This window comes from Palaemon carinicauda, unplaced genomic scaffold (assembly GCF_036898095.1).
Source record: "Palaemon carinicauda isolate YSFRI2023 unplaced genomic scaffold, ASM3689809v2 scaffold3251, whole genome shotgun sequence".
In the NCBI taxonomy this organism is placed as follows: domain Eukaryota; kingdom Metazoa; phylum Arthropoda; class Malacostraca; order Decapoda; family Palaemonidae; genus Palaemon; species Palaemon carinicauda.
Window position 1 is genome coordinate 5,567 of NW_027170925.1, and position 11,725 is coordinate 17,291.

The 11,725-nt window shown below is 46.8% G+C and overlaps 1 protein-coding gene across 1 annotated transcript; it reads left to right on the forward strand.

Annotated features, from left to right (window-relative positions):
- The first annotated feature begins 469 nt into the window (after window positions 1–469).
- Window positions 470–3,514, forward strand: LOC137636555 (uncharacterized). Its single transcript, XM_068368954.1, has one exon. It carries the CDS (start codon window positions 470–472, stop codon window positions 3,512–3,514), a length of 3,045 nt encoding a protein of 1,014 aa, XP_068225055.1.
- The last annotated feature ends 8,211 nt before the right edge of the window (window positions 3,515–11,725 follow it).

Sequence of the window (11,725 nt, forward strand, 5' to 3'; positions counted from 1 at the left end):
CAGACACATGGATAGCAGGGGTAAAGCCCATTTTCAAGGGAGAAGACCCGTACATAAAGGGGCACAACAAGCGACCCAGAAGACAAAGGTTGCTCCTATCCTTAATAAACCCCGATTCACTATTTCTGTTGATCAGAAAGGGAAGAGAGTGATTCATTTTATCCCCGCCTAGGAAAGATCTTCCCCGGCAGGAAGAAATAATCACCCGTAACAGGTATAGTCCTCTCAATTCATCATGCATGGTAAGTATAGTTGATGAAGACGAAAGAGACTTAACATGTGTTTTGAACCTGTAGTAGTCCATTCGCCAGGGAAGATCACATGGCACTACCCAATAAGGAGAAGTGGTTTAACACTAGCCGCCTCTGAACCCGCTCAGGGAAGGGCCCCTCCTCGAGCGACTAGGCATATTCAGATAGCCCGGTCTATTGTCCGAGAGAGGGAGGAAAGACCCTGCAGAGGCAGGGAGATGAGGGGCAGTAGCGAAACTGTTGCCATGGTGGGAAGGCGATCCAAAGGCGCTCCCCCGACTTCGCAGCATTTCACTCGCAGCAGAGCGTCTCAATCAGCAACTGGAAAGAATCCCCCTGTTCAGGGGAGCCAACCAGCCTTGAGAACGGTAATTACCTCCCCCGATGCTGTTAGTGTCAATATGGTGGGAAACGAAGAACAAGGTGGTGAAAGTCCTACATCTAATCGCACCAATCATAGCTTAGATCGGGTCACAGCCTTAGAAAAACAACTGGAAGTCCAGCAGAGCCTGATGACTCAACTAGTTGAGGCTGTAGTTAAAATTACTAAAACCTTGGAAGATAAGCAAGAAAAGGAAAAGAATCAAGAAGCAAACCTAACAGAGAACAATCTGGAGAAGGACAAAGCCGAGGGATCAAACCCCAATAACCACGGCAATGTCGCCCAGGTCACCCCTGACCTGGCATCATATATAAGGGCTCAAATAGCTAGAAATTCTGTTGAAGCTAGCAAGCCTGTCCAATCCACTCCGTATCCGGCATACGTTGAGGCTATAATACTCCCTGAAGGCCACCCCTCCACATTCACACTGTTTAACGGAAGTGGATCACCGAGGGAGCATTTGGGACGATTTATAGCCCAATGTGGAAAAACCGCCTCAAACCCGAATATGCTGCTAAAGCAGTTCAAGTTTTCTTTAACAGGGCCAGCATTCATGTGGTGGTGCAAACTACCGGCTGGATCCATAGAAAACTGGGATCAATTGGAAGATATGTTCATCCAGGCTTTCTGTACCACTGAGCGTACAGTCAGTATAACTGAGTTGGCCGCCATGAAGCAAAAGGATACTGAGACGACAAATAGGTTCATCACCCGTTGGAAAAATGAAGCTATTTATTGTCCCCAAGCGCTGGAAGAGAATCAAAAAGTTCAAATGTGTTATAGAAACATGCACTATCACATACATAAAAATTTCTTAATTTCTCCACCCACCAGCTTCCAAGAATTGGTCACTAAAGCCCACGACATAGAGCAGGCGTATAACATGTTCGAAAAGAAGTCAACGGCAACCAAGGTCCAGAATACCCAACGAGACAGGGCTGCTAAGAAGGAAACCCACAGTGTTGAGGCTGATGATAAGAAAAGAAGAAAGCCAGCTGAGGTTCCACCCGATGCAAAAAAGTCTAAGACAGGCGGAACTCAACGACCTTCTTATAAAGAAAAGTTGAATAAAAAGTACCCATTTCCCAACGACCAGGTAGAGACTATCCTGGACCAGGTACTGTTTAACAAACATTTGGAGCTTCCCGAGCCAAAAAGGCCGGAGGAAGTCGGCCAAGTGAATGACCCTAAGTACTGCAAGTGGCATCAGATGGTAGGTCACAAAACTAGCGACTGTTGGATTTTGAAAGATAAGTTTGAAGCCCTAATAAAAGATGGCATAATCACAGTCGAAGCAGAAGATGGAAGGGTCACTGCTAATATGATAACTTTTGGAAAATTCGATCCAACCCCCATTCATCCCTTTTCGCCTATAAAGGTGGAAGCGCCCCCTTTACAAAATCCCGTTGGGTCATACCTCACGGAAGAAGGATCAAGTGGGTGGAAATTATGTGTCGGTAGGCATACGAAAAAGCTAATTCACAAGGAAATTCAAAAGATCAATCAGGACGAGTTAGTAAAAAGAATAAAGAAGCCTAAGCCCCGTAAACTTGTCCATAAAGAGTATCATGGCCCCGAAGTGAGAACCTTGGGAGACTTCTTGATACCCAAATTGACGGAAGCACGGGAGGAAAAGGCATTGAGTTTAGTGGTAATAACTCCCCGGAAAGATATCTCGCAGACTCTCGATTCAGTCATAAACCCCGAGGCAGATGCAGTTAGAACGAGATCTGGGAAAACCTTACATGAGGTAATTGTCCCACTCGAGCCCGCGCAAGATCAGGAGACTCAACTTCAGGAGCCACCTGCACCCTCCAAAAAGAATGACTGTGAGCCAGCTAAAATGCAAATGGGTAACCAAAAAAGGTCATTCCAGAGTCTCCTGGGAAAAATTAAGTACGACGTGATTAGCCATTTGAAGAAAATTCCCGCACTCCTTAGTGTCTATGATGCTCTAATCATGTCGGAAGATCTGAGGAAATCTCTCATCCTAGCTTTGGAAAATCCAGAGTTATATGTAAACCAGATTGGACAGTATGAAGAGGCATTGGCTACAGTATCATTTGACGATTCGGAAATGTCAAGAATTAGACCACATATACGACCCCTTTACGTCAAAGGGAGGGTGGCTAATAAGAATCTAAATCGTATTTTAATTGACTGTGGCTCCTCTGTGAACCTCATGTCATTGAAAACTCTATTCAAACTAGGGTATACTCATGAACAGTTATCCCCTTCGTCACTCGTTGTCCATGGTTTCGATCACTCAGGCCAAAAGCCGTTGGGGACGATTGTATTAGACATTGATTTTGGCGAACTGGTAACTCCTACAAAACTTTACGTTTTGAACGTAAATACGACTTATAGGATTTTGTTGGGACGACCATGGATTCATGAAAACAAAATTATTCCCTCCTCGTTGTGCCAATGCTTTAAATTCCTTCACAATGGTACGGTAAAAAGAGTTGAGGCTGATCCAAACCCATTTCCGGGGGAGGAATCATATCTGGCCGACGCCAGATACTACAAAGAAAGCTTCACCTTCGAAAAAGGGGAAAGTTCTAATGCTTCCAAAATCGGGCCCACCCGAATCTACATCAGCCAGAGAGGCTTCACACCCAGGCCGACCAAAATAATTTGCAGAAAAGAAAAGGCCCATATAGTAGTATCTCCTACCCCCACTCGTATCTTCATTCAAAAGAAAGAAGGCGCAAAATTGAAGAAGGTGGGAGAGGGGGAATATGAGCTAATAAATGGTCAATTAGGAAAAAGTCCAGTTCGTTTTACTATGCCTAGAGTAGAAATCAGTGAAGGCACCCCCATAGATCCCGGTAAAATTTGGACCTCCGGTAGTCCATATGATGGGAAGAATGGGATATGATTTCCTAAATCAGCAAGGCCTCAATGACGGAAAAGGGACGCTTCACCCCTATATACCTAGCATCCCAACAAGTCGCACTGGTTTAGGCTTCAAACCCTACAAACCCGATCATGCTAGAAAGAGAGGAGCCTATCATATATTTGTCGAAGGAGAATCAGACGATGACCCCATGGAGATTGAGGTCAACACAGTGCAGACTCCCATTGAAGAGATGGTAGAACAACCAGCTCCCTCTAAACTAGAGGATGATGTTGAAACTACCGTGGATGATTTGCTAGAGATAAACCTAGGGACCCCCGAGGATGTGAAGCCAGTTTTTATTAGTAAAATCATGCCCATAGGTGAAATCCAGGCCTACAAAAGTTTACTTAGTGAATATCAGGACGTGTTTGCTTGGGCGTACAAGGATATGCCAGGCCTAAACCCTGATATCACTATGCACGGCTTGGCGATTTCACAGGGCCTCCGCCCGTCAAACAGGGACAACGGAGAATGAGACCCGAACTTCAATTAAAAGTCGAAAATGAAGTAAGAAAGCTAATCGATGTTGGGTTTATCCGAGAGGTCCAGTACCCTTCATGGTTGGCAAATATAGTGCCGGTCAAGAAGAAGAGTGGCCAAATTCGGATATGTGTAGATTTTCGAGATCTGAACAGAGCATGCCCAAAAGATGATTTTCCGTTACCCATAACGGAGCTCTTAGTCGATAGCACGACTGGGCATGAAGCATTAAGTTTCATGGACGGGATCTCTGGGTATAACCAGATTAAAATGGACCCCAAGGATGAAGAACTCACTGCGTTTCGTACCCCTCTCGGTATATACTGTTACACAGTTATGCCATTTGGTTTAAAAATGCGGGAGCTACTTACCAGAGGGCTATGACCCGCATATTCGATGATATGATCCATGACCCGATCGAATGCTATGTTGATGACTTGGTCATCAAGACTAAAGAAAGAGGTGACCATCTCCACGATCTCAAAAGAGTCTTTAACCGACTACGAGAAACAAACCTAAAGATGAATCCTCTGAAATGTGCTTTTGGAGTCACTTCCGGGAAGTTTCTTGGCTTCGTAGTTCGATACAGGGGCATTGAAATAGACCCCACTAAAATAAAAGCAATTTTGGCAATGCCTCCCCCCAGGAACATCCGTGAACTAAGAGGATTCCAGGGAAGATTGGCCTATATTAGGCGCTTCATTAGCAACCTGACAGGGAAATGTAAGCCCTTTTCTCGCCTGATGAAAAGGACGCCCCATTTATTTGGGATGACAGCTGTCAAAAGGCATTTGAGGAAATAAAGCGCTATCTCTTGACTCCCCCGGTGCTGACTGCACCTGTTCAGGGAAAACCCCTTATTTTGTATATTGCTACCCTTGAAGGCTCCCTCGGAGCCATGCTGGGACAAGTCAACAATGAGGGTGTAGAGACAGCATGTTATTACCTCAGCCGGACTTTGGTACAGGCTGAATACAACTACTCCCCAATGGAAAAAATATGCTTAGCACTCAGTTTCGCTGTCTCCAAATTAAGACATTATTTAATGGCCCATGCGGTCAAACTCATCTCGAAAGCTGACCCAGTCAAGCACCTCCTCAAGCAACCAGTATTAACTGGCCGGCTGGGTAAATGGGCCCTTCAAATAACTGAGTTTGACATAACTTACGTCCCACTCAAAGCTGTCAAAGGGCAGGCTGTAGCGGACTTCTTAGCAGCCCACGCTGTCCCACATGATTCACCTTTAAACAATATCCCAGAGGAATACGCCGATACTCTTATGGTTGACGTACCCTTCTGGAGATTGTACTTTGACGGATCAGCAACTATTGAAAAATCAGGGGCGGGAGTGGTCTTAATATCGCCCGAAGGAGACACCATGCCCTATTCCTTTGCATTGGAATTAAGATGCACCAATAATATGGCCGAATATGAATCTCTTATTATCGGCCTTAAAATGGCCCTGAGCGTAAAAGCTTATAACATTCTTGTTTTCGGAGATTCAGAGTTGGTCATTAATCAAGTCACAGGAGTATATGCGGTCAGACAACGAGAACCTGGTCGAGTATCACAGGGAAGTTCAGCTTCTCATCCAGCATTTTGATAACATTTGTTTTCAATATGTTCCTAGAAGTGAGAACTCCCATGCAGATGCGTTGGCAAAGCTTGCTTCTGCTCTTTCTTTACCGACCGAAGGGTTCCTCAAACTCTTCGTTATAAAACAAAAGTTAATTCCTATAACTAAGATCCTTGCAGCTGAATTCCCTGAAGTATTGGTTGCAGATACTTTTGAAGTTAGGAAAGCCCAATGGTACGAGCTCCTTGAAGACTACCTCAAAGATGGTCGGTTGCCCGAAGATGCCAAAGAAAGACTTAAGTTGCGTCGGAAAGCGTTAAGGTTCGTCTACATCAACGAAACCCTATATAGAAGATCCTTTGACGACATCCTGTTACGATGCCTGAACGGAGACGAGGCGAAAGACGTGATGAATGAAGTTCATGCTGGTATTTGTGGTGCTCACCAAGCAGGGGACAAGTTGTGTCATCAAATCAGAAGATTGGGTTATTTCTGGCCGTCTATGGCCAGGGACACTAAAGACTTCGTTAGGTCTTGCAAATTATGTCAATTCCATGCCAACCTGATCCATCAACATCCTGAAGATTTATGCCCCCTGAAATCATCATGGCCTTTTGCTGCTTGGGGCATGGATTTGATCGGGATGATTAATCCCCTTCATCCAAAGGCCACCATTGGATTTTGGCAGCGACTGATTACTTCTCCAAATGGTCAGAAGCTATCGCTCTTAAAGAAGCCACAGCACAAGCGGTTGCAGACTTTATAAAAGAACACCTGATCCAAAGATTCGGGATCCCAGAAAGGATCATCACTGACAATGGAAAACAGTTCGTGGGAAAGCCCGTTGTAAAAGTATGCGAAAGGTTTTCAATCAAACATGCCTACTCATCGGCTTATTATCCCCAAGCAAATGGACAAGCGGAAGCTTTTAACAAAACCCTTGTGACGTTGCTCGGAAAAATTGTTTCAAAGAGTAAGCGTGACTGGCACGAACGTCTAGGCGAAGCACTATGGGCATACCGCACCACGACTCGCACAGCCACAGGATCTACGCCTTTCTCGCTCATTTATGGGGCAGAGGCAGTTCTCCCAGTAGAAATTCAGATCCCTTCATTCAGAACCGCCATTCAAGGTGGACTCAATTTAGATGAAAATGGGCGAACGCGAATGGAAGAGCTGGAATCTTTAGATGAGAAAAGGATCGAGGTTTTGCAGCGAATGGAGCTTTACCAAGCACGCATCGTGAGAACCTATAACAAACATGTCAAGCATCGTGTGTTCGAGATTGGCGATTTGGTGTTGACACTGCGAAGGCCGATCAATGTAAAGCGACAATCTGCCGGAAAATTCATTCCGAAATGGGAGGGACCTTATATTATCATTAATGTTCTACCTAACGGGGCTTATATCATAGCTAATGAGGAGGGTTCTTATGTTTCAGACCCCATTAATGCTCACTATCTTAAACGCTTCTACCCCTGAGAAAGAAAGTATTTGTAAAGGGATGGAAGAAGCGGCTACCAGAATGTAAACAAATAAAGAAAAGTATGTGAATAAAGTACGCTCATTGATTAAGAAAAAAAATTGAGCCTTTTCCATTAATAATAAATATTTTTTACAAAGAGGAGAGGGAGTTACAAACCGAAGCTGTTTAGATAATCACTATCCAAAAGGTCCTCAATACAAACACAAATATCGTCTTGAGCATCTTTGACTTCAGCCAAAGAGTCTGCATCTCTGCTTCTGGCATCAGCACCCCCGCAGCCACTTGGTCCTCCGTCTCCTGAAGGACAGTAAGGCCCACAGAGCCAGCGGTCACTTGTTGCTCGAGGGACTCGGTGCTAGCATTTAGCGAAGCCAAAGTCACTTCGCAATTCGATTGGGCTGCCCTCGCTACCTGAAGCTCCTGTTCAAGCTTAGCCACTAATTCTTTAGCCGCGCGTAGCTTGTCCTGAGCTTCTTGGCGAGCTTTTTCCGCCAACTCTAACTGACCCTGGGAAGCCTGGGTCTCCTTGGCAAGCTTCTCCTTATTGACCTGCACCTCGGCGAGCTTTGCCGTATCAATTATTGCCTCTTTAGCTAAGTCAGCTGCTTTGGAGGCGTCCCTATAGAGACTCACGGCGTTCAGCCAGCTATCTCGGAACTTCTCCAGCCTTTCGGTACTCCCCTGATGGAAACGGATCCTATCAATGGTCCGTTGAATCACCCCCGGGGTATTACGACCCATGCCGGTACCCTTCTCGTGGATTGACTCCAGGTGTGCCTTCAAGCTCTGAAGGGTTTTATGGATGTACTCCCGGGAAGCTCGCCTCTCCGCCTGAGTAAAGCCAGAGACTTCACTTCCCAGCAGTGATGGCTGGGGAATAAGACGATTCGATACCCTGGGTTCTCCGCGACTGCCAGCGGAGGACGTGGTTGGTTGTCTCGAAACGGAGGTAGAACCATGCCGAGGCACCTTAATGAAGGATTGGTCCACTTCTTCGTCTCAGGGCCTCTTCGAGCTAACAGAAGTCGCTAAAGGTGACCTCTCTCCTCTTGAGCTAATACCTGAAAATAAAGGAGTTATGAGTACAAGATACTCAATGACATTCAGGTACAAAGACTTCGCAACACTCCATTTACCTCTCGATGAACCCCTCGCAACATCTCCTACGGGGGAAGCAGCCGATGAAGGTTCAGCCGTAGACAAGGCAGCTTGGGGCATCGCTGTAAATAACCAAATATCAGTATCTCGAGCTAAGTAAAAAGAACACCAAAGGAGAGAAGAGTAAAGACCTTTACATACCTTGAGCGGGCGGGGTGGTTACCACTTCTACTATCCGCTCAGTGTGAGCAGTAACAAGGGGGGACTCCATCTCCCTTGTCTCAACTACCACCTCAAGGGCCGAGGATTCCTGCTCGTCGGGAATCTCCGCCCCAGTATTCACCTCAAGGGGCAAGCCCTCCACCGCTCGGACTTCCCCCGTCTCATTAGGACCCACCTCTGAGACTCTTTTCCCCATTCACCTCTGCGGTTGCTGCAGGGGGGTTGCCCTCAGGTGAAGTTTCTTGGAGGACTCGATAATTTCTACTTCCCCTGGTTGTCTCACAAGCACAATTGCCCCCGTAATCGGAGTCAGAATGATAGTTTGAGACAAGAATAATTCTGTCGGCGGGGAGGGAATCCGGTCATCACCTCCAAAAATCTCGTCAATTACCCTCTCGACCTCGGCCTCAACCTCGGCCTCAACCTCGGCTTCACCTTCAGCTCTGATCTCACCCTCTTCTTCGGATGAAGAAATGGCTGTACCTTCAGGTCTCCGTGAGAAACCTACATCTTCTCTGGTGTCTCCTCCCCCAAAGGCTGCCCATTCTGCGGCCCGTTGTTGCAGCGCTTCCTTAGCAGCCCATACCGCCTGTTCGGCAGCAAAGTCCTCGTCCTCCGAGGCAGAATCCATAGTAAGGAGTTTCTTTTTCCTCAAAGTCCTCTTTTCGATGACGGTAGAGGGTTGCTCAGAAATGGGCCTCGTAACCGCATGTTTAACACGCCCACTGCTCTGACCGAGTCCACCCTTCCTCTTTTCAAAAGACTCAAAAGTCATCACGTCCCCCTTTGGATAAGGCCCCCTCTTTATTTGACTGGTGGGAACTCTGTTCTCCCGGGGAACTCTGGGGATGGGCATTGCCCCTACCCTTATCCTCTCCTCGGTGATCGCCATCTTCCGGCGAACTTCCTCTAGGGTGGGTATCGGTCGGACAGATGCCTCGGCTTGTCTTTTTTGAGCCTCGATCCTGGCAGCCGCCTCTCTTGCCCTCTTCACCCCCTTTTCTGCAGCCTTTCTGTCCCGCTCGACTCGCCAATTGTCAGCAAAACGTTGGCGCATGTCTAGCGTATACCCGTGACGAACTCGCCCCCCCGGGATCAGTATAAGAAACGATCCTAGATCAGAGTGGAACAAGGCCGTAGTTTGGGTAGTATACCACCTCACATAAGCCAAACTGCAAAAGCCCTTACGAGCACCATTAGATATCCTGAATAAATGACCTGAAGAATAAAAGGCAGGAAGAGTGGTTAACCTAGAAGTAGAAGGAGAAGCGAAAAGCTAACTTTAAGAGGAAGTTACCTGTGGATGAAACGGTCAAATAATTCCAAGCCTTCTTCAAGTCCATTAAATCTCTGGTTATGCGATTGCAGACATACCAGCTAGTAAAGGTTCGTGGCACAGCTTGATCTAAGCCAAATTACCGGGCGAACCTGTTTGGGAAATATGGCTCTTGGTACCAAGTTAAGCCCTGACGATATGGTAATATACAACATGAAATGGCACGCCTATATCGGTCTCTGAAGGAGTCAAGATTACCGGTGTCAACAATTTCGTCGGTTACTGAGTCGGCACCTACACCGTAAGGCCTCCAGGTCACGTATGCCGGGTTCCTTAACAAGTACCGATATTCTTGAAGATCGGTCAAATCTACAGGATTTCCCCCACTCATAAACCAGGCCATCATTGGAGTAGGGACATCCTTAAAAATGAGATCTACCGTAGCTCGCGGCATATGAATCCGGTTCTCAAAATAAGTGGCCGCCCAGGTATACACAAAATGCCAGGCCATCACTGTTGTCCCTTGTGGATTCGCTGCCATTTCGCCTAATCCTCTGTAAAGATTGGCCAAAACAGACACCCCAAGGTTTAAATGGAAGCCACTGGCAATTATAGAAGCCGCATATAATACATCTTTTCTGATATAATTCCCTCTGTTGGAGGGAAGAATAAACCTACAGAGAGCAAAGAAAGGTGGCCAATTAGTAAAAAACATTTTAAATTGGTAAGATTGATAAGTAAGGGTACACGTACTTGCAGAGCCAATAGGCTAAGAAAGCCGCGAGATAGACGGTTGAACGGGTACGATCCTTGTTACTCTGCTCCCACCTCGGGATAGCTTTGTGGGCCGCTCTCTTCACAGCCTTCCCCTTTACATTTTTTCCTTCCCAGCCGCGCAAATGATAGAAATGGTGCATCCAGTCAAAGAGCATAACTTTCCCGCTCGAAGAACCGTGGGAGCCTTCTTTCCTCTTTTTCTGATTGGCCTTGTGGGCCTCCCTGTCCGCGACGCGAAGCTTGTCATACTCTTCATACAAAACTAATAAGCATGGCGGGAATCTCGATGGGTTTGAAAGGTTCTCTTCAGTCGGGATGAACTCGTCATACGGCTCGCCGGTAATGGGGAGTCCAAAAATGTGCTTCACATCCAGCAGTGTGATAGACATTTCCCCGAAAGCAAAGATGAAGGAGTTGGTCTCTATATTCCAGTGCTCTGCCAGGGACATTAGAACCTGGTCCTGCACTTGATAAAATCCATAAAAGGCTGCAACTGCACCAATAATCTCGAGATCTTCAAGCCTTTTTGAGAAGATGCCCAGGATGCTCGTAACCCAGCCCTGATGAGCCAGAAGATCCTCATCAGTGTCTATCACGAACATGTTGCCCCGAGGATGAAAATGGAAATTTGACCAACTGGAGCTTATATCCCGATCCTGAATAAACTTCTGTAGGATAGTCTTCTCCACAGGAAATTCGGTTCCCGCATGCAGAGGATAAATGTGGGGAGCCAAGAAGTAGGCTTTGCCACGAGCCTCGTCCACACGCTTGGAGTCTGCGCTGATCGAATAACGGTCAATGTTGGCCTCTTCATATACTAACTGTTGGGTAGGAATAATCTTGGGATACTCCTCTTCCGGCAAAGTACAGAAGGGGCCTGCAAGAGCTGGGTGCATCGCTTGGCGCACTTTGATCTTGATAGTACCCACGAAGAAGTCGCCATGAGGCGCTATAATTGTCGTCGTACCTGCCACAATAGGATCTGTTTGCTCCTCTGAAGAACCAAGGTCTCCCTCTTCAACCATCGGGGTAGGAGCATCAAGCTGAAGATTCTCCTCCCCTCTTCCTTCACCCTCCAAGGGAGGAATATGAGCACCTTCTGTAGCACCTTCTTCAACGCTTAACTCGCCCCCTACCAGGTCTTCAACTAAGTAGTCTGCCACATTCAGTTCCGGGGCGGCTTCGCCGGCAGGAGTAGGGCTCGGCAAGTTGGTTGTTGGAGCCATCTGTCACAAAAAAACAAATGCATAAGAGAGGTGTTAGTCGCTGCCTACT

What these genes read in the sequence shown, in the direction of transcription:
- LOC137636555 (XM_068368954.1), top strand. Translation starts at nt 470, where the DNA reads ATGAGGGGCAGTAGCGAAACTGTTGCCATGGTGGGAAGGCGATCCAAA.